The 25,195-nt window shown below is 57.9% G+C and overlaps 1 protein-coding gene across 4 annotated transcripts in view; it reads left to right on the top strand.

The window, feature by feature from the left end:
- Positions 1 to 25,195, top strand: part of CLSTN1 (calsyntenin 1) — a 57,502-nt gene that overhangs the window by 22,989 nt on the left and 9,318 nt on the right. For 2 of the 4 annotated variants that reach the window (XM_045859255.1, XM_045859253.1), the window contains exons 2-10: positions 3,674 to 3,796; positions 11,870 to 11,899; positions 13,092 to 13,290; positions 14,741 to 14,949; positions 16,077 to 16,226; positions 16,348 to 16,533; positions 18,925 to 19,173; positions 19,484 to 19,605; positions 23,654 to 23,816. In XM_045859255.1, coding sequence (XP_045715211.1) covers positions 3,674 to 3,796; positions 11,870 to 11,899; positions 13,092 to 13,290; positions 14,741 to 14,949; positions 16,077 to 16,226; positions 16,348 to 16,533; positions 18,925 to 19,173; positions 19,484 to 19,605; positions 23,654 to 23,816 — 1,431 coding nt within the window. The remainder of the gene's footprint in view (positions 1 to 3,673; positions 3,797 to 11,869; positions 11,900 to 13,091; positions 13,291 to 14,740; positions 14,950 to 16,076; positions 16,227 to 16,347; positions 16,534 to 18,924; positions 19,174 to 19,483; positions 19,606 to 23,653; positions 23,817 to 25,195) is intronic. The other 2 variants (XM_045859256.1, XM_045859254.1) reach the window with 1 other exon arrangement.

The raw sequence follows: 25,195 nt of genomic DNA, 5'->3' as shown, positions 1-25,195 counted from the left end.
CCCTGGCTGGTGTGGCTCAGTGGACCGAGTGCCAGCCTGCGAACCAGTGTCGCTGGTTCGATTCCCAGTCAGGGCACATGCCTGGGTTGCGGGCCAGGTCCCCAGCAGGGGGCACATGAGGGACAACCACACATTGATGTTTTTCTCCTCCTGTTTCTGTCTGTCTAGAAATAAATAAATAAAATCTTTTTAAAAAAGTTAACCCTGAAGTTGACTATGGCATTCTTTTCACTTTGATTTCTAAACCAGTGGCAATTTCGTAGCCACACAAACTGGCCATGCCTTAGAGTGGCAGGCGTGCACCAGGACGTGGCCTGTGTCTGCTGGAGGTCTGGCCGGTCACGGCCTGGCCGGGCCCCGGTTTAGTCAAGACTGTGCCGTTCAAGACCCTGTCGGCTTCTCCGCGGTCCGCAGCGTGGAGACGGGAGCCAGACTTTCAGCTCGGGCGACCTGCTCCTGGACCTAGGGCTGGCCGTCTCTTGCCTTTGTTTGTGGGTTCTTTTGGAAGATTTCAGTCGCTTGTTTCCATAAATATTTGATGCTGCCAATTGAGTGTGATGAAATATTGAAAACATCATTTATTAAATATTTAAAAGTTCAGTCTTTGGAACTGGCCAGATCTCTTCATGCTTCTGCCAGCCTAAAGGAGCAATTTAGGAAATTTGAATTGTAAAATTAGAATACGGGTGGGGGGGGGATAAAAGAACGGGGAATATCACTCTAAAATTATTTTTTGCTTTGAACCGTTTAGCCATTTTCAGCTGAAGGCCTTCCCATTAGGGCGGCAGAAGTACATGTTTTATACTCGCACCTTTTTATGTTTCTGCAATTTGCCTCGTATTTTTACCGGAACTCACATGTTGGAATACTCTTCAGTTTTATTTGCTATGCTTATAATTTTATTAGTAAAACCTTAGCTATGAAAACAAATTGGAATTGACTGTTGCCCTCCACGGTACATTATTAGCAGTAGATTGAATTCATAGCCCCAGTGTTTCGAAAGGAGAGGGTTGTGGCGGACGGTGGAGGTTTTGGGCACTTTCCTTACGGTGGCCCATTCATCTGCGTCACACCTACAGCGCCGGCAGTGTCCAGCCTGCGTCACAGCGCCGGGGTCACAGCGCCGGGGTCAGCGGGCTTTCTGGAGCAGACGGGGAGTGTCCGTCACTAGGAGAAGCATTCAGCCCAACTGTTGTTTTCTGTGTCCCAGACGGGAGGCTGCAGCCAGCTCGGGGCCCACGCACTGCACTGCACGGTGTTTCCGGAGGAGAAGGGCAGGAGCACCGTAACCTTCTGACTTACCTTCTTTGCTAGGTGCCCCGTCCCAGGAGCAGCCCTTGTGCAGGGAGATGTTCTCCGAAGGCACCTTAGATCTCGGCCTTTGTGGTCTGGGTTTGGTGTCGCAGCCGGTCCCTCTGTAATCTCAGCCCAGGCCCCCAGGGCCTGCTGCACCTGGGCCTCCAGATCCTCTCGTCGCCTTTGCTCAGGACATCCGCCTGCCAGACACAAGACATTGCACCTTGCTGGTGTTTAAAACACCAAATCACAGCTGCGTTTCAGTTCTCAGCCCAGACTGCCTTCCCTGGGGGAGGACTCAGACCAGGACACCGGTTTCATTCGTGCTGCGTGTGCGGTTCCTTCTGTGCTCATGCGTTGGCCAGACAGCTCCTGAGCGAAGAGACACTGAGCGGCAGACAACAGAAGGTCGCCCCCTCCTGGAATCTGCTTGCCTGTGTCCGAGTGGAGGAGGGGAGGGTCACCATACAGTAGCACCTTGTGGCATTCCCTGAGAGTGACACTGTCCCCAGCCCGTCCCGTGTGATGGGTTTGCTCACACAGCAGCCTGTGGGGTGGGCGCCGCTCCTGTCCTCAGTGTACAGGAAACCGAGGCCATGGCCGAAGCCGGGGAACCTGCCCCTCGGCCCCGGGCTGGCCCCACTGCCCGGCCTGTGCCGTGGTGGCCAGGAGCAGAGGAGCGGGTGGGCAGCAGAAGGGAGGCGGAAGTGGGGGCCAGAGCTGCAGGCGCTGACCTAGTTGGATGAGGGGACATCTGAAGAGAGACCTGAAGCAAGGTGACGAGTCCGTGAGACCCTGGCAGGGGACTCGAGAGGTCAAAGCTATTTTAGTAATCTTAAGATGGTAACTTAATATTATTCTTCCTACTGGTAGGTAGGTAGGTAGGTCAGTCGGTGGGTCCCACATAAAGGAAAGCTGCTGGGTCCTCAGTGACTCTTTGGTGTGAACGGTGTGTGTGATGCACACATTTGAGGACACCATTCGGATAAGACCGCTCGGCTGCTGTGGGAAGAATCGGTGCAGGAGGGTGAGGATGGGCGTGGTCACGGATGGGCGTGGTCGCGGATGGGCGTGGTCTCTCAGCCCAGCAGTGGCCTGATTAGGCCTGTGCGGAGTTTCCGGTGCGGTGCGAAGCGTGTGACCCAGCTTCCCGCTGTGGCCGTGGTAATTGTGCAGCGCAGTAGCGTCAGCTTCATTCGCTCGTGTTGTCGTGCGGCCCGCCCCCAGGCCCGCTCTCATCCCGCAGACTGAGGCTCTGCGCCCCCGCTAATCGGTCCCGAGGGTCGGGGTTGCTCTGGGACGTGGAGGCCCAGGGCCCGCCGTGGGTGGGCGTGGTGGCAGGGATGGACGCCCTTTTCCATTGAGTCTCCGAGGCTTCCGAGCTGATTGGCAGCCGCGGCAGAGAGTCGGGGTAGTTCGTTCAGCAGACGGGCACCAGGCGTCTGGGGGCGAGGTTCCGAGCCCGGCCCTCCCGTCCCGTCCCACTCCGCCGAAAGGGGTTCTGTGGTCAACACGCGTCCCGAGGCGTAACCTGAGCCAGGAGCACTCGAGGTGACAGCAGGGAGCAAACGACCAGGGTCCAGGTGGAGCCCAGAATGCGCCGGGGGAGTGGGGACGCTCGGGGCGGACGCGGTGGCTCTAACGGGGACGGGACGGAGCCGGGCCCGGGCGGGACAGCAGGGGCTGGAACTCCTGCCGGACGGCACAGGGTCTGGCCCTGGAGACAAGAGCAGCAGGTGCGGTGCCCACTCGGAAAGGAAGGCATCACGTCCCCAGTGACAGCCCGGCCCTCTGGGGACGGCGGGGTCCCCGTTTGCAGACCAGGAAGTGGAGGTCGAGGGGTCTGTTGTGCACGGCACAGAGGGGGCAGGGCTGCAGTCTGACCCCCCCGGTCAGCCCGACTCCAGGTCAGGGGTCGGAGGAAATGGGCTTTCGTCATTTTACTTCGATACCTCACGTTCGTAATCGCACATTCGTCAGTCTTGTCAGTTCTGCATCTTTGCCGTACATTTTTGTTTGCGATGCTGATTTTAAGTGTCACCGTGCTGTCAGAAGGACACAACGTTCTCCTCCGTGACGTCTCTGTGACGGGCTGCGAACCACTCAGTGTCTGCTGGCCGTCAGCCCTTTCCCCCGAATCTCCCGGGCACGGTCCGGTCCCTCCGGGACTCGGGAGTTTCTCGGTCACTTGCTCCAGAAGGTAGCATGTCGTCCCCCTGGGGTCTCGACGCCGAACTCTGCAACAGCACGTGCACGTGCGGCCTCCCGGACCCGCGGGAGTTGTGCTGTTTCAACGGACGTGTGCGTCTTCGCAAGCAGCCCAGTTAAAAACAGCCCTGCTAACCTGCTGCCCTTCCCTTTCTTCTTTAAAACCCAGCGAACAAGCACAAGCCGTGGCTCGAGCCCACCTACCACGGCATAGTGACGGAGAACGACAGCACGGTGCTGCTGGACCCCCCGCTGATCGCCCTGGACAAGGACGCCCCGCTGCGGTTCGCAGGTAGGTGGGCTCTTCCTTCGCTCCTGGTGCCCGCGGGCCGGGCGGGAGGCGTCAGGGTCGTTTCTCGGCCTTTCTCGGGGTGGCGGGGTGGCGGGGTGGCTGCGGGCGGTCTGTGGCTCCCGGGCACCGTGTTTTCCTGTCTGTTTCAATAGTGGGGGCCCCCTGGCCGGAAGCCTGTCCTTGGGTTGAAAAGCAAGATATTTTGTCGTGTCGTCGTGTCCCTTGTCTTGACGTCATCGGAGACGCGGCGCCTGGGCCAGTGAGTCTCCAATGTCATGTGCCCTCGTCGTGCCTGAGGGTCATGTCCAAACACAGATTTGGATGTAGAGGGTCGGGGGGGACCTGAGATTCTGTTCTCACCTGCGGGAGCTGCAGGGGCGCGAGGGGCAGAGGACCTGGGTGATTACAGCTCAGGGTCTCCCTTGCACAACCTCGGTGTCAGTTACCTGCAAAGATTTGTTTGAAAACGTCGAGCAGTCTTTATAGAGAAACCCTTTGGCTTAGATTTTGCTTTCTTTTTTTTTTTAAGATTTTATTTATTTATTTTTAGAGAGGGAAGGGGGGGAGAGAGAGAGAGAGAAAGAAAGAGAAACATTAATGTGTGGTTGCTGGGGGACGTGGCCTACAACCCAGGCATGTGCCCTGACTGGGAATCAAACCTGCGACACTTTGGTTCACAGCCTGCATTCAACCACTGAGCTATGCCAGCCAGGGCTTTTTTTAGATTTTTTTAAAAAGATTTTATTTATTTAAGAGGGGAAGGGAGGAAGAAAGAGAGGGAGAGAAACATCAATGTGTGGTTGCCTCTCACATGCCCCCTACTGGGGACCTGGCCCATGCAACCCAGGCATGTGTCCTGGCTGGGAATCGAACCTGCGACCCTTTAGTTCACAGGTCCGCGCTCAATCCACTGAGCTACTCCAGCCAGGGCACATTTTACTTCCAGTAAGTTTTTGAAGTGGAGGTGTTTCATAGGATTGAAACCTGACGATAGCGACAGACCTGGGGCCGCGCAGAGACTCGCTGCCCCGCTGACGTGTGGTGGCACTTTGCCCGTCAGATTGGCTCTCACTTCAGTTGTGCCTGTAGCCGCTTCCCCGACGGGCGGGGAACCGGGCCCTGTCAACCCTTCTTTGCCTCAGAGTCACGGTTGACACTGTAAAGTTGATTTTTTTTTGACGACTTATTTATGTTTTTAGAGAGAGGGGAGAGAGCGAGAAAGTGAGGGAGGGAAACGTCGATCGGTTGCCTGTTGCGCGCACCCCAACTGGGGACCAAAGCTGCGACCCAGGCGTGTGCCTGGACCCACCGGGAATCGAACCCGAGGTCCTTCGCTTTGCGGGGAGACGCTTAACCAGCTGAGCCACACCGGTCAGGGTGTGAGTTGACGTTTGAAGAGCGGTTGTCATGTGATAGTTTCCCAGGACAGAATTTCTCACGTTAGTGTGTGCCCTTTGCCCGGGGACCAGTAAGAAAAATGCAGTTAACTCGTGTAGATCGAACGGCCTGTTAATTTCACTGCGTGTAAATCGAGGGGAATGAATGGGTTTCTGAAGAGCTGTTTAAGCAATAAATTTGTTCCTCGTTCTCCACGAGTGCCACAACCCGTTCCCAGGAAAACCCCCAGAGAACCAGCCTGAGCTGCTGGGGGCAGCGGTTTCACGGGTGGTGGGTTTTGGAGGGAGATCCGATGGGGCGGGCCGTGGAGCACCCTGGGCTGGGAGCGCACACGCGGTGTCTGTCCAGTAGCCCGGGGGGTTCCTGGTGTTCCCTCCCTCCTTCCTCCAGATTCGAGATGGTTTTTAGCGTTGCACGTGGGTTTCCTCTGGAACACACTGGATTTCTGAGTGTGTGTGTGTGTGTGTGTGTGTACCCCCCTACACACACACACACACACACACACACACCAAGTGCTGAGTTTAGTTGTCACCTGTGTTCCTCTCTGTGGGAGTGACAGTGACGTGTGAGTCACTTGAACAGGATTATTCAGCTTGTGTTTTGGTGCAGACGTACACATTCCCGGCATTTCGGGCCTTTTCGGGTCCGTGGTCCTGGGGTTCGCACCAAGGCAGGCGCCCGGGGCTGGTCGATATGCTATGGATGTTGTTGCGGGGAATAGACAAGGTGCCCAGGATCACACAGCTCATAGGTGGTGGGGCCGCTGTCCCGGCCAGGTGGTCCGACTCCTCCGTTTGGGGGTTCGCTGCATCGGCTGTCATGACATCATCTTCAAAACATGGTACATATCCTGGCTGGCAGTCTCGCCCCGCCCCGGGAGCGTGTGGGTAGCCGCCGGAGATCACGTGTCCGACTCCTGAAGTGTAAATACACGGGTGATGTCGGTCGCTTAGTCACCCAAGTGTACTGTAAACTGTCACTCACCAGACCAGCGCGGTGGCGGCACGGGGCCTCATCCGGGTGGTTTTCTCGGGTGAAACGGGAGAACAGAGTCTTGGTACTTGTCAGGTAGTTTAGGAAATTAAAATGACTCGATGTCTTTTTAGGAGGCTGTCTTTATAAGATCAGCTCAACCGTTGCAGTAGAGATAGACTCCAAGAGATTACAGGGCAAGAACGGGAAGGTCATTCTCGTTGCTGTTTAATTAGAACCAACCCTGGCCTAGGACCCTCTTCTCCAAGTGCTTTGTCACGGATGTTGTGACTTGGGCCCTGGGGGTGGCCGGCGGGGCCCCCCAGTGTCGGCTTCTCCGCCTGCAGGATGGGCCGACGCTGTGTTTGTGGTGGTGCACTGGGTGCGTTTGGTTAAGCCCCGTGAAATTGCAAGTTTTATGTGTCGAAACTGTCCAACTAGAAGGCCGTAATCAGTTGAGTAGCAGTTTTAAGCGAGTGTCTGGGTAGTAGGATGGAAACATCACATTAACAGTTGCTGACCGAGGTGAGCTCGGTTTGGGTGCAGCTGCCTCCAGGGAAGGTCTGGGATCCGGAACTGCTCACTGTCAGCACCTGTGCCAGGTCCCTGGCGAACACGAGAAGCATAAAAGTTGGCCCCCGTTCGTGCAGAAAGCATGGATGTTGGGGCGGGGGCGGTCCGAGCCAGCACTGACAGTGTTGGTCCCGGGTACCGGCCCCGGGTACCGGCCCCGGGTACCGGGAGGCTTGCCATTCAGCACCCAGCGGGAGAGGCCACGCACAGGCAGACAGGAGTGCACCGAAGGCAGGGAGAGCGCCCCCTGCAGGCTGTGGCAATGGACACGGGTGGTGCAGGTGGGGCCTGGCGGGGCTTCCACAGCGCCAGGTGAGCAGCTCGCCTGCGTGGGGCGTGGAGGAGCAGAGGGTCGGGAGGCAGCCTGGGGTCGCGTGGTTCCGCTGCGAGCGGGAGAGATGGGACGTGGCTACGCATGGGCAGTGCCGATGCTGGGTTCAGAGTCCCCGGCACCCAGACACCCAGTGCAGGTTCCGGGCCGAGGCTAGGAAACCCAGAGCAGCCTGCCGCCTGCCCGCACCAGGGCCGCCAGGCAGCGCCGGCTAGAAACACAGACGGCCGGGCTCCCAGAGCCGCCCAGGTAGAGCTGCTGCGGGCGGGGCGTCTTGGCGAACCACGTTTTTTGAACGAGCTTCCCGGACAGCTCTTGGCACTGAACTTGGAGAGCCAGTGCCGCAGGCAGTGAGGAGCCGGGGGCGTCGTAGCCCCTGGGTTGTGGTGCGGGGGCTGTGAGTGTGCACCTCACCGGGGGCGGGGGGGGGGGGGTGCGCCTTGCTGCCGTGAGGCTTCCGTGCTCGAGAGACTGTGCTGCCGAGAGCCACCTGTGAGCTGTCCCCGAAACCAGCGTGCACCAGCCACCAGAAATAAGCCTCAGCCTGAGGTCCAGCTGGCGAGCGTGGGCGCCAAGGCTGAGTGGAGGGAAGTGGGTTGGGGATGAGAGGTGGCTCAGAAGGGACCAGGGCACCGGCTGCTTGCTGCTCAGCAGGTGTCGGTTCTCCCTGGGTCCGCCGGATCGGGTGGGTCTGCAACTCGTTACCCCGCCTTCCCGGCCACAGGTGTGCACAACCCGGGCCACCACGCCAACCAGGTGTGCTCTCCCCGGGACGTGTGTCGAGCAGAGAGACGGGGGTGCCAGTGCCGGCTGAGGTTGCATTCCGTTTGTCCAGCCAGCTTGCTCAGGGCCTGTGGCAGCCCCTAGTTGCTGGAGCTGCCTTGGGTTCTGGCTGTTTCCAGCCCCCCCCCCCCCACGCCCGGCCTGCAGTCAATGCCGTGAGCTTGGGATGGCCTTCCCGTGACGTCCCTGTGGCCTGGGCGAGCTGACATGCCTCTCTGTTGCTTGCAGCCAGAGCACCTGACGTGGGAGCCGGCCTGGCGACCTTGACTGGGAGTGCAGCACAGGGCAGGGCGACCTGAGAGGGGACCGTAGGCGTGGTGGCAGAGACACCCCTCGCTCTTGGAGAAGAGCAGTGCGGTTCGGGGTGGTCTCCAGGTTTAGATGAAGGCTTAGAAAGATGCAAGACCAGCCCGAAGCCCAGGTGTCCTAGAGGGACGGGCAAGGAAAGGGGAGGCCGGACACTGCCGGCCTGGAGCCCCGGCCGTGACCTCGGGTGCCAAGGAGTCAGGTCTGTGCCGTGCCGGGTTCGTCCGTCCGTGACTGCAGTTCTATGTTTCGCTTTTAAGAACGTAGTGAAGTTCCTCTGACTGCGAGTGTCCTAGATGGCCCCAGGAGTGAGGGGGAGAGGTGGGAAAGGTTTGGGGGCTCCGGGGAGCTGGAGAGGTCGCCTGGGAGCCCTGGGGGGCATCTCCCATGTGGTGGGAGAGGGCTTTAGGTGGGCCCTCCCAGCAGAGCAGGTGCAGAGGCCCGTGCTGCCCAGCTCTGCGGGAGGGCCCAGCCCACCGGGCAGTGTAAGCAAGTGCCCGTGGACTTGAGGCACCCAGATCCGCGGTGCGGCCCGTTGGCGGAGCCAGCCTCCGTGTGACCAGGGGGCTGTGGGAAGGACGCCAGTGCATTTCTGCTGTTCTCAGCGTAAATGGACCCCGTCTTCCTGAGAGCCGCCTGGAGATACGCAATGCGCGTCCAGATAATTTATATTCTTTTAAATCCTCACCTTGAGGAGATTTTAGAAGTTGATTTTTAGAGGGAGGGGTGGGGGGGAGAGAAACATCGATGTGCAAGAGAAACCTATCGATTGCCTCCCACACGTGCCCCAGCTGGGGGTCGAACCCACAGCCTTGTGGCCTATGGGACGACGCCCCAGCCAAGTGAGCCGCCCGGCCAGGGCCAGGCAGGTTATATTCTCCTGTCTGATGACACCTTTGAGGCCCGTTCCCTGGAAACTTGTGGTGCAGATGCGGGTTCCCAGCCACGGGACGAACCTCCCCCCCTTCTGACCTTCCTCCCGCGGCTCTGCCAGGTCCGCCGGAGGCAGCACCACCCTTGCAGTTTCCACCCACGGTCCCGCGGCCTGGGCCTTAGTCCAGAAGGTGGCCCGGACCCGGCCTCTCGTCGGCGCCCTGTGCCCCCGGTTCCGGCCTGCAGCCTCTCGCGCTGGGCTCCCCCCAGTAGCCAGCCGTCTCTGCCGTCTGGGAGGCCGCTCCTCAGCACAGCAGCCAGATGGAGCCTTTGGGAATGTAGGACGTGTGTGTGTATGTTTCTGCTCGGAACCCCCAGTCGTTTCCTGCCCGCCTGGAGGATAGGCCGCAGCTCCCGCAGTAGCCAGTGTCGTAGGTCCAGGCCAGGTCTCTGGCCTCGCCTCCTGCCCTCCCCATCGCTCCGCCAGGCTGGCGGCCCAGCCTCCGTTCTGAGCCGCCCCGGCCCCGGCCCCGGCCCCGGCTGCCTTCGCATGCGCTGTGTCCTCGCCCCGACATTCTGCGCCGGTGACCATGTTTCCTTAGTTTCTCCCGCTTTCTGCTCAGGTGTTGTCTTTTCCGCAAGCCCTTCCTGGAGCCTGCCCCCCCCCCCAGTGCAGAAGCGAAGCCTGCCTCCGCCTCCCCACACCCCACGCCCTCCCTCCCCACCTCGGGGCAGGGGGGAGACCTCAGAGGAGGGGTGGGGGGAGGTGAGTCTGTCGGCGGAGGGTCCGCTCCTCACAGAGACGCTCACGGCCGCTGCCTGAGAGACACGTGTCGTCAGCCCCTTACTCGGCAACGGCGGCATCACCGCCCTGCGCGGTGGCCCTGGTCAGGAAGGCCCTCGCCGCCCCCCGCCCCCCAGCTTGCCCCCTGGGGCCGCACGACTGCCTCACCGTTCCCTTCTCAGAGCCGTCAACCCCGAGTCGACGCTGAGAGGTTTTCTCCGAATCCGACTCGGGCACCTTGACTCACCTTGAAGTGTGTTCGGCAGAACCGTTACACGCCCCAAGTGCATGAGCATAACAGAGAATCAGCACGTTCTGGGGGCCGGCTGGACGTGTCCGCGCCCAGCTGTTCCGCTCGTGGGTGTGTCTCCGGAGCCGAGCTCAGCAGACATCTCTGGGGGTCGGGAGGGGGCTGGACAGTAGGGGTTCGGGGCTCTTTGGCAGCGAGAAACGCCCCTTGGCCACCGTCGCGGGACAGCAGCCCTCGACCTCAACGGCGCGTAATCCAGTGTCTGTGTTCCCACGGAACTTTGCTCACAGACAGTGAAATTGGAATTTCATGTAGTTTTTCTCTGCCACCGTGTGACACTGAAAATATAAAAGTAATTGTTAGCATGCGGGTTGTTCAGAAATGTGACGACGGGTGGAGTCGGCCCGCGGCCCAGGGCGGCCGGCCCCATGGGGGTGGCGCCATCGTCCATCCACCCGCCGGCCGGCCGCAGCGCCCGCTGAGACAGTGGGGAGGTCCGGTATCTGCATTACCCCCCCCCTCGGGAGCTTCTGGGCACGTGGCAGCAGCTGTGCGACGGAGGAACTGGGTTTTCGGTATTTAATGTTACCCTGAGTTTTAATTTAATCAGACACAACCCCGGGTGGCTGGTGGCTGGTGGCTTCGGCGGCGCACGGCACAGACCTGGCACAGACCCAGCGCAGACTCGCTGTGCGGGTGCAGCAGGGCTGGGGACGGAGTGACCCGTCCCGGCTCGTTCACAGACAGCAGAGACTGGCACCGCGGCGGCGTCACACGGGGGATGGCCGAGGCCACGGCAGACGCTGTCGAGGGCCTGCCCGGTGCCGGGCAGCGTCCGGGGCGCTCCGCCGGGCCGGCTCCTCGGGTTGGCGCTCAGGTCGCAGAGAAGCGGCTGCGCCGTCGCTGGCTCGGACCCAGGATGACGACTGGTCTCAGACGCTGAGGTCGGGTGGGGAGGCCGGACGCAGGAACTTTACACTGCGTGACTGCGTTTTTAAACCTCCAAAATGAGCAACAGGAAGCCACACTATTCAGGATACACAAATATATGGTGAAACCATCAAAAAAAAAAAAAGGCAAGGGGATTCAGGCCAGAATGCCTGGTGGGGGTGGGGGGCAGCGGGGCTCCTGACCCCTCGGGAGTGGTCCTGGGCCCGGTGTGCCCACGCAGTAACGGCGGTGGCCGTCGTGGTGCCGCCACCGTTGGAGTGGAGTCCGGTTTCAGTTCCCCCTCACGCAGATGTTCCGTTCAAAGAGCTGTTCCTGGTCGTTGCCTGGGTGGCGTTAGAGCCAAGATTAGATGAGAAAACACGTAATTATTCAGCCCGAGAACAAAGGATTAAAACAAGACCCATTGCTGCAACTGTCTGGGTCATTCATCTGATGGCGAACGGGGTGTTACCAGACTCCAACCCCAAGAACCGAGAGTGAGAATGAGAATCTGAACGCTGTGAAGGACGAGTAGGTGTACCTCTAAATTAGTATCATTAAGGTGTGCGTGTAATGCCCTAACACACCTGAGGGGCCACGAAACTGTAGCAGCGTCTCAGGGGGCGGGTCCGTGTGGTTTCCCAAGCCGCGTGGCAGGCGGTGGTAAGTAGCGGTGGGAGGGGTCTCGCTGCTGGCGGTCCAGGTGTGCCGTCCAGGTGTGCGGCCGCAGCGCCGGCAGGCGGCTCCGGAGCTGATGGTTCGACGTGCCCAGCTTCTCTATGTGTAACACGTGCACCTGTGACTTTTTTCCTTGTTGTTCTGTCTCCGTTCCCTCCTGCATTACTGACACGGGTTTATCTTTTCTCCCTTCAGAGAGTTTTGAGGTGACAGTCACCGCAGAAGGTGATAAGGGGTTCTTTCTATCCCTCCTACGAATATTAACCCACTAACTTTGTCTGTAAAATTGGGAATCAGCTCTTAAACAGAAGGAGCTGTCATGCTCTTTTGCCCCCTTTTATTCTCCTACTTTGTTTCTATTTTTAAAGACATTGATGGAAATTGTATGTAACCAAACCCTTGGCTAGAAATACCTGGAACTCAGACATCCATTTGAACTATGTGGATAACATTGTACATTTTTTCTTCATTGAACTTAAGAGATTCATTTAGTAACCATCTTATCTCGGCCCGTAAATAAATCTGGAAGAGTTCTATTGTATTTTTATGAGGAGTACATTTTGTGAAGTTTTCTGTGCGTGTCAGAACGTTTCCATTGGCTCTCCCACGGGCAGGAAACGCAGATTCCAACTCCTTGCCGAGCCGAAAGCTGGCAGGGGGGCCCTTGCGTTCCCAGGCGGGCTCCCGTTCCAGGTCTGGTGGGGCGCAGCCCGAGACAAGGGCCGCCCAGCAAATCTGTCCCCGTCAAGGACCCTGAGTCCAGCTGGTGGACACCGGCCGTTGAAATGGATGCCTGAAAAGTTGGTATTTCTACCTTTCGTTCAGTAGTTTGCTTTGATTCCCTAATTTTAGCCAGGCTCATTGCACAGGAAGACTTGTTTCTCCTTTTTTTTTTTTTTTGACAGACTTTCTGTAATTTGGGTGCTGAACCTATATCTCACGCTGCTGCTTCTCTCGACACCTAACTGTGCATTTTGTAGCTTCCTCTCTGGTCCAAACCAGAACAGCCGCCCAGCTCCCCCCAGTGGCCGGGGCAGTCTCTCGGGGCGGCCAAGCCCGGGCTGCGTGCTCACGAGCTCACTTTGACCCTGGAGCCGTCCTAAGTTCTCCTGTGAAATGCCTGTCTCTACTTCCTCCTTCTCTCTTTTGTATTCCTGCATGAGTGGATGCAAAAAGTTAAACGAGTTGCTTGGAAAGCCAGAACATGCTTCTTTTTTTTACTAAAGCCCCAGAACTGACCCTGTTACAAAGCTCGGCGCCCCCCGCTTTGTCCACAGACCCTCTGAACCCCTGGCTGCCAAACTGTTGTCCTTGATTTTCTTTGCGGGGGCTGGGGGGGGGGGCGGGCGGGAACCCCGCTCTGCAGCCGACGGTGCCTGTGGCAGCCTGTCTAACCCGCGCCGCTCCGACTCCCCAGGTGAGATTTGCGGGTTTAAAATCCACGGGCAGAACGTCCCCTTCGACGCGGTGGTGGTGGACAAGTCCACGGGCGAGGGGCTGCTCCGCTCCAAGGAGAAGCTGGACTGCGAGCTGCAGAAAGACTACACGTTCACCATCCAGGCCTACGACTGCGGGCGGGGGCCCGGCGGTGGCGCGGGCGCGAAGAAGTCCCACAAGTAAGTAGGCCAGCCAGGCGGAGGGCGGGCGTGAGGACGGCCTCCGTGACCCCGAGGCCCGTCCCCAGGGCTTCGCGTGCTTTCAAAGCAGAAGATAGTCCCGCGAGGCCCATCGCGACGCGGGAAGCAGTTGGACTGGAGACCCCCCCGTCTCCTGCTGCCGGCCAGGCCCGGGCAGGTAGTAGTTGCTGAGAAACTGAATGCGAGTAATTTTACCGCGCCAGATGCGCTGGTCAAGGAGCCCAGGCCCCACAGGGAAAATACGGAAGGCCCGCTTTGTCCCTAGGAAGATATTTTGTAGTTACACTTGTTTTTCGTCTGTAAATCCCGGGGGCACGAAATTCAATGGAGCCGGTGGAAGGAAGCTGAGGGCGGTGCCCCGCCCATGTGCGCAGGCCTGGCCGCTGGGGAGGACTGCTGGCGTCGGTGGGGGGCTCTAGGCGGGGCCGGGCCAGGGATGCCGGTCTGCCCCTGCCGCGCCCGCCAGCATCAGGCAGATTTAACCGTGTCCGGTCTCAGTTTCTACGCGGACCTGGGAAAGAGGGGCCCGTGGGTGAGATGATGTCGCATGGCCGTCATGAGAGTCTGGGTGGCCGGCAGTGGGGGGTAGAGGGTCTTGGTGAGCGTTGGGGTGCTGGGTGCCAGTGAAGCACAAGGCTTGTACCCTGTACACGCCCCTGTCCTTGCAAAAGCTCTTCCTTCAGTTAGAGACCTCGTCTGGTTCAGACCACGCCCTGACCCCTGACCAGCAACCTACTCTGGCCATGCCTTTGTTTTCTCGCCCCCGAGCTGGGGAGGTGGACCCTGGCAACGTGGGGTTCATGGGGCAGGGCAACACTGAGGTCCCGCGTTGTTGGACGACACCGGGCCGTGGCCCAGCCGTGGGCCCCCTGGAGGCCGGATGGGACTTGTTTCCCGTCTCCCTTGTCCCTGCCCCCCCCTTCCTCCTTCGGCTCTAGTTGCTCCTCAAGTCTGCAACAGAGCATTTTTAACTCGGTGACGAGATAACTATCGGATGCTGGTGTCGTCTATCTCCCTTCTGTGTGGCTGTGCCCTTACCTGCCGCCTTATTCTAGGACCTTGGAGAATCGACCCAGACTCCTTTTCTAACTTGCGTTGTCTCTACGCTCGATTAAAAACAGCAGATTGTTCAATTTTATCTTTTTTTTAAAGATTTATTTATTTATTTTTAGAGAGGGAAGGGAGGGAGAAAGAGAGAGAGACATCAATGTGCGGTTGCTGGGGGCCGTGGCCTGCAACCCAGGCATGTGCCCTGACTGGGAATCGAACCTGCGGCACTTTGGTTCGCAGCCCATGCTCAATCCACTGAGCTACGCCAGCCAGGGGTAATTTTATCTTCATCATGAAATGTGATGCAAGATACCAGGAAAACGGCAGGTTTTGGGGGGCGGGAAGCAGACCAGGCACGCGGTCCCCCGTCGTCCTCCAGGGCCACGGTGCACATCCAGGTGAACGACGTGAACGAGCACGCGCCCGTGTTCAAGGAGAAGTCCTACCAGGCGACGGCCGTCGAGGGCCGGCGGCGCGAGAGCATCCTGCGGGTGGAGGCCGTGGACGCCGACTGCTCGCCGCAGTTCAGCCAGATCTGCAGCTACGAGATCGTCACCCCGGACGTGCCGTTCTCGGTCGACAAGGACGGTGAGCAAGACAGGGCCCAGGGGCGGTCCGGGCAGGCCGCCCTGCAGACGGGGGTGCAGGCCATCTGGGCGGCTGGGCAGCGCAAACAACAGACGCCCGCGCCCCCCCAGGTCTGCAGGCTGGGAGGGCCGAGATCGGGGTGTGCGCGTGCCCCCCCCCCACCCCCGCCCCTCGTCCAGGGTCCCTCGAGGGCCCGGCTCCAGTCCGGGGCTCCCCCTCATTGCTTCACCTAAGCACCGCCCGGGCCGCCCCCTCACACTGTTGCTCTGGAGGGTCAGGACCCCGGTGTGTGCGCGACGGGGCCCAGGAGCGCTCCGCCCGCAGCGGAGGCCTGAGGTGGTGTGTCTGCCTCATGGTCCAGTTGCTGCTCTGCCCCTGGAAGCCTCGTGTCTCCTGGTGGGACGGTCCGTCCTCCTCTCCCACCAAACCACTAAGAATCCCCACCTGCCTCACCTGTTGCCTTTGGCCTCCGCGCCCTTCCTCAGGGCGCATCCAGAGAGGGCCGGCCTTTCGCTGGTCCCGTCCCAGGTCCTCCGTTAGACTGGGGTCGTCCTCTGCCTGTTCTTGAAGGTGTACACCTTACTGCCAGACCCCCGCCCTCCTCAGTAATGGACCAGCATCTAGAGTTGAGCTCCACGAGGTTATGGCTTCGTGGTGATACAGTGTCTCCATTGTTAACGCACAGCCCAGGATCTTGGCTAAAATCATGTGCACGGCCAGCACTTTGCAGACACCTGTTCGTGGTCACAAGCAGGCTTCTCTTCTAGTGGGTGGGGGTCGGAAATCTCTATCTGATAAAGTAAGTCTTCTAGCAAGAAATACGTAACACAGCTTGATCTTGTATTCACTACTTGAAGAACTTGAATTGTTTTGTCCTTTTTTTATCCTTTTATACGTACACCTTAAATATAAACACAAAAACAAAAACCGTCGGTAAGAGTAAGCGGAGCCGAACTGGGTGGGCTCTTGGAGGGGCGGGAGTTGTGCGCATGCTCGGGAAGCCGGTGCTGCCCCCTAGGGGCGGGCAGGCTGCCTCCCCGGCCAGCGCGCACTCCGTGTGTCTGCAGAGGACAGCGGCGGCGGTGCGGGTTCTCACTGCGGTCCCGTGTCGTCCCCCCCCACCCAAGGTTACATACGGAACACGGAGAAGCTGAAGTACGGGAAGGAGCACCAGTACAAGCTGACGGTCACCGCCTACGACTGCGGGAAGAAGAGGGCGGCCGAGGACGTGCTGGTGAAGATCAGCGTCCAGCCCGCCTGCACCCCCGGCTGGCAAGGTGAGCTCCGTCCGCACCTCTGCGCGCACCCCTGGCCTCCGAGCCCGCGCGCGCCAGGGTGACCTGACCTGACGCATGCGTCTCCCCTGCCCCTCCCCCCGCGGACTCGCGGACGCTGCAGGATGGAGCGACAGGGTGGAGTACGAGCCGGGCACGGGCGCGCTGGCCCTCTTCCCCAACCTGCGCCTGGAGACGTGCGCGGAGCCGGTGGCGTCCGTGCAGGCGACGGTGGAGCTGGAGACCAGCCACATAGGGAAGGGTTGCGACCGCGACACCTACTCGGAGAAGTCCCTGCACCGGCTGTGCGGTAAGGAGGCCTGCGGTCCTCCGAGCAGGCGGCGGGCGGGGACCCTTGCAGGTGGCGGTGTGTGCGTGTGTGTGGTCATCGAGCAGGACAGACTCCAACGTTCCAACGTGGTGCTGCCGCCTCACCGGCGAGGTTTCACACTGGGTGGGCTTCAGGGGGTACATGGCCCCACAAAAGTCTTCAAAATGTTATATGCATTTCTATGAACCACTCGTGTGGCCCTGGCTGGTGTGGCTCAGTAGGTTGAGCACCGGCCTGTGAACCAAAAGGTCGCAGGTTCGATTCCCAGTGGGGACACATGCCTGGGTTGCAGGCCAGGTCCCCCGGTTGGGAGCGTGTGAGAAGCAACCAATCAATGTTTTTCTCTCGCACAATGGTGTTTCTCTCCTTCTCTTCCTCTTTCCCTTCCTTTCTCTCTAAAAAAGTAAAATAAGTAAAATCTCTTTAAAAAAAAAGAACCACTGATTTGAAGACAGTATTTCTCTGAGAATCATCAAAATAGAAATTATGTACATGGAGGGAGTTTTCCTTGAAACGAGGTGTTCATTTAAGGACTGAAGGGAAAACTACGGGTAGTGCAGTAGCTTTTGGCAAGCTCGAAGAAGGGAATGGAAACTAGAGACTACGCCGTCCTCCATACGGTTCCCATAGACCGCAGACCCAGGCTCCGTGTGGGGAAGCCGAGAGGCAGGCCCCTGTCTCCACCGTCAGCTGGGGAGTGTCTTCTGTTTTATCTGCGTGGGAGGCACGGATGCCTCTCTTGGAAAACGCCGTTCCTTGACTGGCGATAAGATGCCAGCAGCTCCAGTGGCCTCTTCCCAACCAGAAGGGCCTTCTGTGTCTCGGGAGCTCCGCAGCGTCAGCTCTGCAGGGACCGTCGCCCGACGCCCGCCTGCCTTCTTGCTGGCCTCCCGCAGCAGTTAGGGCTAGGCAGCCGGTGTATGTCTGTAACTGGAAATTGTTACGTTGTGAAGAAGCAAAAGGGGAAAAGCACGTTCTCTGCCGGCTCGTCCCAGCGATGAGTATGCTGGGGTGTCTCCTGACGCCCGATCTCCTGGATGCAGTCCAGATCTGCGTGAGTGTGCACCTCATGCATGTAAGCAAGAGGTCTGGCGTGTTTGCTGTATTAAACTGCATGTGTGAGTACAACGTAGAAAACTCACTTTCTTGAGATGGCATGTTTATGGTATTGGATGCACATTTTCTCAGCAGAGCAGTGTGAGGGCAGGCGGAACGGGAAGAACACCCATCCCGGTGCTCACTGTGATGGTCCCTCCTCCTGGGCCGTCTCACGTGACCTTCCCGCCAGGCCTGCGGAGAAGGTGATGTCGGCCTCCTTCTCACCGAGAGGCCAGTGGAGACCGAGGGAGGCTGAGCCGCCCGCCCGAGGCCCCACGCGGAGGAAGCGGCAGAGCCGGGATCTGGACTGAGGTCGGATGTTACTCGGGAGTCCAGGTCATTCCAGCTACATCATGCCGCTCCCGGGAACCGAGACGTCAAAGGACCGGCAACTGCGAGGGCTCCCAAAGTCTTCTGCAGACAAAAAAATGTTTTATCCTCCCCCAAGGACAAGATTACTGATTCTAGAGAGAGGGGAGGGGAGGGAGGGAAACATCCGTGTGAGAGAGAAACACCCATCAGTTGCCTGTCGTGTGTGCCCCAGCCGGGGAGCCACCCACAACCCCCCCAGGCCTGTGCCCCGACCGGGACTCAAACCCGGGACCTTCCGGTGTACAGGACAGTGTCCAACCAACTGACCCACACCAGCCAGGGCTGACAAGTTTTTTTAAAAAATTGAGCTTTGCATTATGTACAACAGTTGTAAATTTTTCATGCTTTTTTTTTTTTTTTTGACATGGCAATTCCATTTCTGGGGATTTGTTCTACGGGAGCAATCGTGGGGACGCGCACAGGCGCTCCTCCAGGCAGGGTTTGTCCTGCGAGAAAGGGCAGCGCGGCCTCAGGCCCCCGGGGGGTCAGCTCAGTATGGAGGGCGCGTGGGCGTGGCGAGGTGCGAGGCGGGCGTTTTCGGTCGTGCCGTGGAAGAGTGTGGACGGGGTGTGTGTGCGCACGGGCCCTGGGCTCCGCTTTCGTGACGTGCGCGTGTTCGTAAAGGATGGGAAGCGCTTACACGCGGATGTTAATCATAGATTGCAGGTGCTGCTGCTGCTTCCCTTCCTGGCTTTTGAAAGACACCCATGCTTATTACTTAGGGATTTTCCTGGTAATAAAAGCCCTTCTTGTGTGAAGAGGGAGGTGGACCCAGCACTCGGAGCCCCGAGACAAGGACAGCGTGTCGGCGGGACTGTGCAACGCTGCCGTGCCCCTCACGCTCCCGGCACACCGCCGACCACGTGTCAGTCACCGTGCCGTGTCCCCGTGCCGTTTCAGGTGCCGAGGCTGGCACTGCCGAGCTGCTCCCGTCCCCGAGCGGCTCCCTGAACTGGACCGTCGGCCTGCCCACGGACAACGGCCATGACAGCGACCAGGTCTTCGAGTTCAACGGCACGCAGGCCGTCAGGGTCCCGGAGGGCGTCGTTTCCGTCAACCCAAGAGAGCCTTTCACTGTCTCTGTGTGGATGCGGCACGGGCCCTTGGGCAGGAGAAAGGAGGCGATTCTGTGCAGCTCGGACAGAGCCGGTGAGCGGGGCCTGGAGGGGCGGGCGCCGGAGGAGGCGCCTCCTTCCCCCAGAGACTCCCAGGGGCCGGTTGGTGACGTGCATTGTTCTGTGTTTTGCACCAGGGCGCCCTGTACTCAGTGCATCGCCCCGATCTTTGGCCTTTTGACAGTAAAAAATCCAGGCGTATTTGTTCCAGACTCTGCCTTGGCCCAACCAGGGAGTTCGTTTATGCTGATAAAGCTGTGTCTTCAAAATCCGTTAAAGAAAGAGCTCTTCGTTCTCCTTCGGGTCTTAGGTCGGCCGCTTACCAGTTGCATCTCTCTCCGCAGACATGAACCGGCACCATTACTCCCTGTTTGTCCACGGCTGCCGGCTCATTTTCCTCCTGCGCCAGGACCCTTCGGGGGAGAAGAAATACAAGCCTGCGGAATTCCACTGGAAACTGACGCAGGTGAGTGAGGAAGGGGCTCCCCGAATCTGCTCTTCTCGGAGAGACGAGTGAGGTGGGGTGACCGTGCACAGGCCTGGCGGCCTCTGGGCAGTGTAAATTTTTAATTTTTAAAAATTGTTGACCCAGCCTTGGCCGGGCAGCTCCATTGGTTAGAGCATTGTTCCAATATGCCAAGGTTGTGGATTCAATCTCTGGTCAGGGCACATACAAGAAGCAACCAATGAATGTGTAAAAAATTGTTGACCCTATTACAGATGTCCCCAACTCCCCCGTTTTCTCCCCTCCACCCTCCTCACTCTCCACCAGGCAGAGTATACTTGTGATTTTATGATTGCTGTGTCTGTGGGTCTTAGGATAGCAAACTAAATCCATTGAACTTCTTGCCACTGAAAGCCTAAAGTTTTTTTTTTAATGTATGTCTTTTATACATAAAACATTAATATAAGGAAATTATATGTTTAAATTCAAAAGACTGTTACAACTTACTGAAAATGCAGCCCTTGCTTAAAAGCTGGGATCGAGACCCTTGCATTTACCGACTCGTTATTTAAGGCTTTCCCTCCCGGACGGTGCCCGGGAGCCCCAGGGGCCTCGGCAGATGCGGGGATGGCGCCGAGGGGTGGCTGATGTTTTCCGGGAGCCAGCGGTCTGGACCTCTTTCAGAGGCGCGGGCGCTGCACGCTCGCAGGAGTTGGCCGTTTCAGTGCTGCACACAAGCTGCGCCTTTTGACAAAGGCGTGTCTTTGCAAAGCTGCCTTCCCAGCAGCTGCCATGAGGAGAAGCAAGTGCCACACAAACAAGATGGATCTGTCACAGGAGACGAGGGAATGCGGGAGACGGAGAAAGCCTCTTCACTGATATCACAGCAGATCGTTTCGTGTCTTGGTTCGGGGCAGGGACAAGAAGGAGACCTTTGGCCTTAGCTTCGTTTTTTGCCTCACGGAGTAAGGGGGCAAGAGCGAACCCGTGCCTGTAGCTTACGTCTGAAACGGTGACGTCTGAAACGGTCCCAAGGTAGACCAGTAAGGGCGTAAATGGGAAAGGAGAAAGCCCGTGGTCATGGGGAGAGGGAGGGACCATCCGGCTGGCCGCATTCATCTCTTACGGAGGAAATGTCTGTTTGTATGGACCGTTTCTTTCTTAGAAACCTGCACCTTAAAGTTTTTCAAGAAACTAAAGAAAGGTATGGGCCAGAGGAAAAGTGTTTTGCCCCGCAGGTAAACATTGTAGGTACAGTTCGCTTATAGCAACCATAGTCTGTGCTTAGGCATGTGGTGTCTTCTGGTTACATTTTTTGGAACTTCGTTCTGGGAAGTGCCAGGCGTGTGCACACGCGGACGGACGAGTGTAAGGAGCAGCCCGCACGCCCGTCGCCGCCATCGGTGGCGGTCGGCTCTTGGCCGGGCTCGTTCCATTGTCCCCCGCCCCCTGCTAGCAGCTGTCACCACCCCCTGGACAGCCACCTAGTGGATCCTGGGCAAACCCCAGCATGGCATCTGCCTCCGTGTAGAGATAGCGAACTGCGTGTCCCTGGACAGGGGGCACGATCACAGTGCTTTTTCACACCTTAAAAGTCTAAACGATTCTTTCAGGTAGAGAAACAAATATAACATGATTTCACTGTTTGTGTAATCTAAAAAAAATATAAACGAACAAAATGAACTCATAGATAAAGAGAACATTTTGATGGTTGCCAGACGGGAGGAGGGATGAGGGTTGGATAAAAAGGGGAAGGAGTTAAGATGTGCAAGTCGCCTGTGACGGAAACAGTCTCGGGGAGGTACAGTGCAGCGGAGAGGGTGACGGTCAATGGCGTTGTGATGACCGTGAGGTGCGAGGCGGGTGCTGGACTTACTGGGGTGACCCCTTCACGAGTCAGTGTCCAGTCACTGTGCTATACACCTGAAACCAGCACAACACTGAATGCCAGCTGTCATTGAGATATTAAAGGTCATTTAAAAAAATTAACAGCTTGCCCCAGCTGGTGTGGCTTAGTGGATAGAGTGCCGGCCTGCTGACTGAAAGGTTGCTGGTTCAATTCCCAGTCAGGGCACATGCCTGGGTTGCTGGCCAGGTTCCCCAGTTGGGGGTGCTCGAGGGAAAACCTACCGATGTTTCTGTCCCTGTCTCCGTCTCTCTCCCTCCCTAAAAATAAAAAAATAAAAATTAAAAAATTAACAGCTCCTTAATCATCAGATATCCAGTGTTCAAATTTCAAACCATCTTGCACGTGGTTTTGTGTTTACAATTTGTTTGTTTAAATCAGTATCCAAATATGGGGTCACACATTGTGATTGGGTGCCTTTTGAGTTGATTTTTATCCATAGAATTTTCTTTTCCCTCTCGGAGTTTATTTGGTGACAGAATCAGGCTTTTGCCCCACGGTTTCCAACGGTTTGGGTTTGGCAAAGTGCATCCCTGTGGTGCTGCTTATCACGCCCTCTGCCCGTGTGCCTGTAACCACGACAGCGGGACCTGATGGCTGATCGGACGCGGCTGGCGTGTCCCTGGCCTGTGCTCTGTGTCTGGTCACATCTCTTCCTGCGGTGTCAGCGGGTGGATGCTCAGTGCCACCAGCTCCCTGGCATTTTGTGTCTCTGGTCATGGGGGTTGCGGAAAGCGTGCTCCCAGGACGGGGTCACAGGGGCAAGAATTCCCGAGTTCCCACGTGTTGTCTGTGGCTTTTACGCTAAAGGCCAGTTTAGCCGGATAGAAAATCTCTGGCTCACATTTAAGATTTCAGAGAACAGAAAATCTCTCTATTGTCCTCTGACATAAAATGTCGCTGTTAAAATCTGGCGACAGTCTGATTTCCTTTCCCTTGTGAACGCTTGGTCTTTTGTTCCGACGACCAGAGGTGGTCTTTCTCTTCTGAGTCAGTCAGTTTCATGCGTGTGTCTTGGCTGTTTCCGGTCTGTTTTCCCAGATATGTGGTATGTTCTTTTTGTTCATACTCGGAGACATTTTGGTCTTTCAAGAAAGTCGTTATTATTGCTAAAGTTTCAGTATTCTCTTCCCTTGTGGTGGTTTGCCTCTCCCCTTTTATGGATACTCTTCACCTGCTTTCTCGGCCTCCCCTTTCTGTTGAATTCATTTCTGGGTGTTGTCAGCTCATTTCTGAGCTGCTCTAATTATGAACTGTGTTCATTTATATTTTGTGTCATTTTCCTAACATCTTTTATCTATACTTTTTAAACAATTTTATTTATTTATTTATTTTTAGAGAGAGGTGGAGGGAGGGAGAAAGGGAGAGAAGCACTGATGTGCGAGAGTAGCATCGATCAGTTGCCTCTTGCACGCCCCCAACCGGGGCCTGGACGGCAACCCGGGCCTGTGCCCTGTGCCACTGAGCCACCCATTCGGGGCTTCTGAACGTCCTACAGCTCTGAGTACCCTGTCCTTCCGTCTCTTCGGTGGGCGTGCCTTTCGGGTATGCTTTCCTTGTCTGCATGGAAGGGGCCCTCGGAGCCTGCAGACCTCTGTCCCCACCGACAGCCGGGAGGCGCGCTGGAGTCGCCCATTCACGACAGGGAAGGAACTCAGGGCGCCGTCTGCATTCACGCTCCTGTTTACGTAGACCATCGACCTGGAATTGGGAAAGAAAATGCACACAGTGCTGTGTCTCCTTCTGAGATTGGGGGTGTTTGCAGTTTGATTCAGGAAAGGAGAGAGAGGCCGGCTGGCAGGGCACAGCGGGGGCAGCGTCCTTCCTGCCCATACAGGACTTTCCTGGTGTCACACTCGCGGCAGAAGAGAGCGGGCAGCTCCCCACGTGGGGGCCCTGTCAGGTGATGAGTGGGCAGCGTGCCCTCTGGCCTGAGATGCCCTAGGACAGCAGTGTGGCCTTGGCTCTTTTGGGTGAGATGTGGTTGGGGGGGGCATGTATTTTGCTGTTAGATACTTTTTAAAAGTCTTTTCCTTTCTAGGAAGACACGTGTTCTTATGGGCGACTAGCTCTCCGTGTCCGGCTGTCCTGCCGTCGTGTGGGTCTCTGGACGAGAGGGGAGGCGGACTTCGGCCTCTAACCCCCCCGCCCCGCCTCCCGTAGGTCTGCGACGAGGAATGGCATCACTACGTCCTCAATGTGGAAATCCCGACGGTCACTCTGTACGTGGACGGGGTTTCCCACGAGCCCTTCTCCGTGACTGAGGATCACCCGCTTCATCCGTCCAAGATCGAGACTCAGCTCGTGGTCGGGGCTTGCTGGCAAGGTACCAGTCAGCGGCACCGCTCCCCCTCCACGCCCCTGCCTCTCGCCCCCAGGCATTAAATGATGCCGGTCTTCTCCGCGCCTCCCCCACCTTCCCATTACCTGGTCCCTTTCCCTGGGTGGAGCCGTTCTGGGGGCGTGGCCGACGCCACGGGCGCCCCCTAACGCCGCGTCCGAGGACTGGCTTGCACCAGCACCTTTCCTGGGAGCCCGGGAGGGGGCGCTGCACAGAGGGCGAGTGCGGCCGAGGAACGTTTTACAAATTACTCAGTTCGTTGGCGAGTTTGTGAAGACAGGTGACGGCCCGGCGCAGGAGTGTGAGTGTGCTTCGGCCCGGGGGGCTACGCCGCAGGGCGTAGCGCTGGACAGCCCGCTGGGGACACCTCCGCAGGTGCTGCGTTGGGAGGGGTCTGAGGGCCTGTCTGTCCAAGGCAGGGACGGCGGCGATGACGGCCGCCAGAGCGGCAGTGCCGTTCCCATGCGCTTTTTACCTGCTGGTGCCACGCGCATTGATCGCATTGACCCTTACCCCGAGTCTGCGGGTAGAAGCTGCCCCTGTCCCTGTTTTACAGCGGAAGACGCGAGGCTCCGAGGAGCAGCGAGCCTCGTTCCTGGCTGGGCCTCGGTGGCCCGCGTGCCCAGGGCCTGAGCCCTGACCCCCTGGGGCAGGGGTTTTAGCCTCTGCGCCCTCGAGCTCTCCCCAGGATAACTCCTTACTGATCTATAACATAAAATACATAGGGTCAAAGGTAACCGGTTACATTGAAGTATAGTTAGTACTGTTCGAACAGGCTACATGTGTGAAATGTTACCACCCGTGCTGCTTTGGCAGCAGATGAAGAGCAGGCGCCCTGGTGGGTGGGGCTCAGTGGGCTGGGCATCGTCCTGCAAAGGGAAAGTTCGGTTCCTGGTCAGGGCACAGGCCCCGGGGGGTGGGTTTGGTACCTGGTCGGGGCGCCTGTGAGGGGAAACCAGACAGTGTTTCTCCCATCGGTGTTTCTCTCCCTCTCTGTCTCTCCCTTCCCTTCTCTCTAAAAACATAAATAATAAAACCTTAAAAAAAAAAAACAAAATCGAAGAGCAGCCTTTAGCAGCCAGTCTGCCACCTGCCGTGACGTCAGAGCAGCAAGGGGCGTGGTGGTGATGCCGGCGATGTCTGCAGTGCTGTGACAGGAGGGGAAAATATCAGCGACCCCTCTTGGTGCCAGAGTCGCCGCTTCTGCTAATGCCGTTGTGGTCTGCGGCTGACCATTTACAGTCAGTGGAAAACCAAATTTCAGGAGTTAGTGGAAATAAGCGTGCAATTTTTCCCACCCAAGTTCAGGGACCCCTCAGTCCACTCTCGAGGTTCATGGGCCCCACATTCGCCCTTGCACTTGA

Source organism: Phyllostomus hastatus, unplaced genomic scaffold (genome assembly GCF_019186645.2).
Source record: "Phyllostomus hastatus isolate PE091 unplaced genomic scaffold, TTU_PhHast_1.1 phas_scaffold_182, whole genome shotgun sequence".
NCBI classification, from domain to species: Eukaryota; Metazoa; Chordata; class Mammalia; order Chiroptera; family Phyllostomidae; genus Phyllostomus; species Phyllostomus hastatus.
The sequence above is the reverse complement of the archived record's forward strand: the minus strand, read 5'-3'. Positions and strand labels throughout refer to the sequence as shown.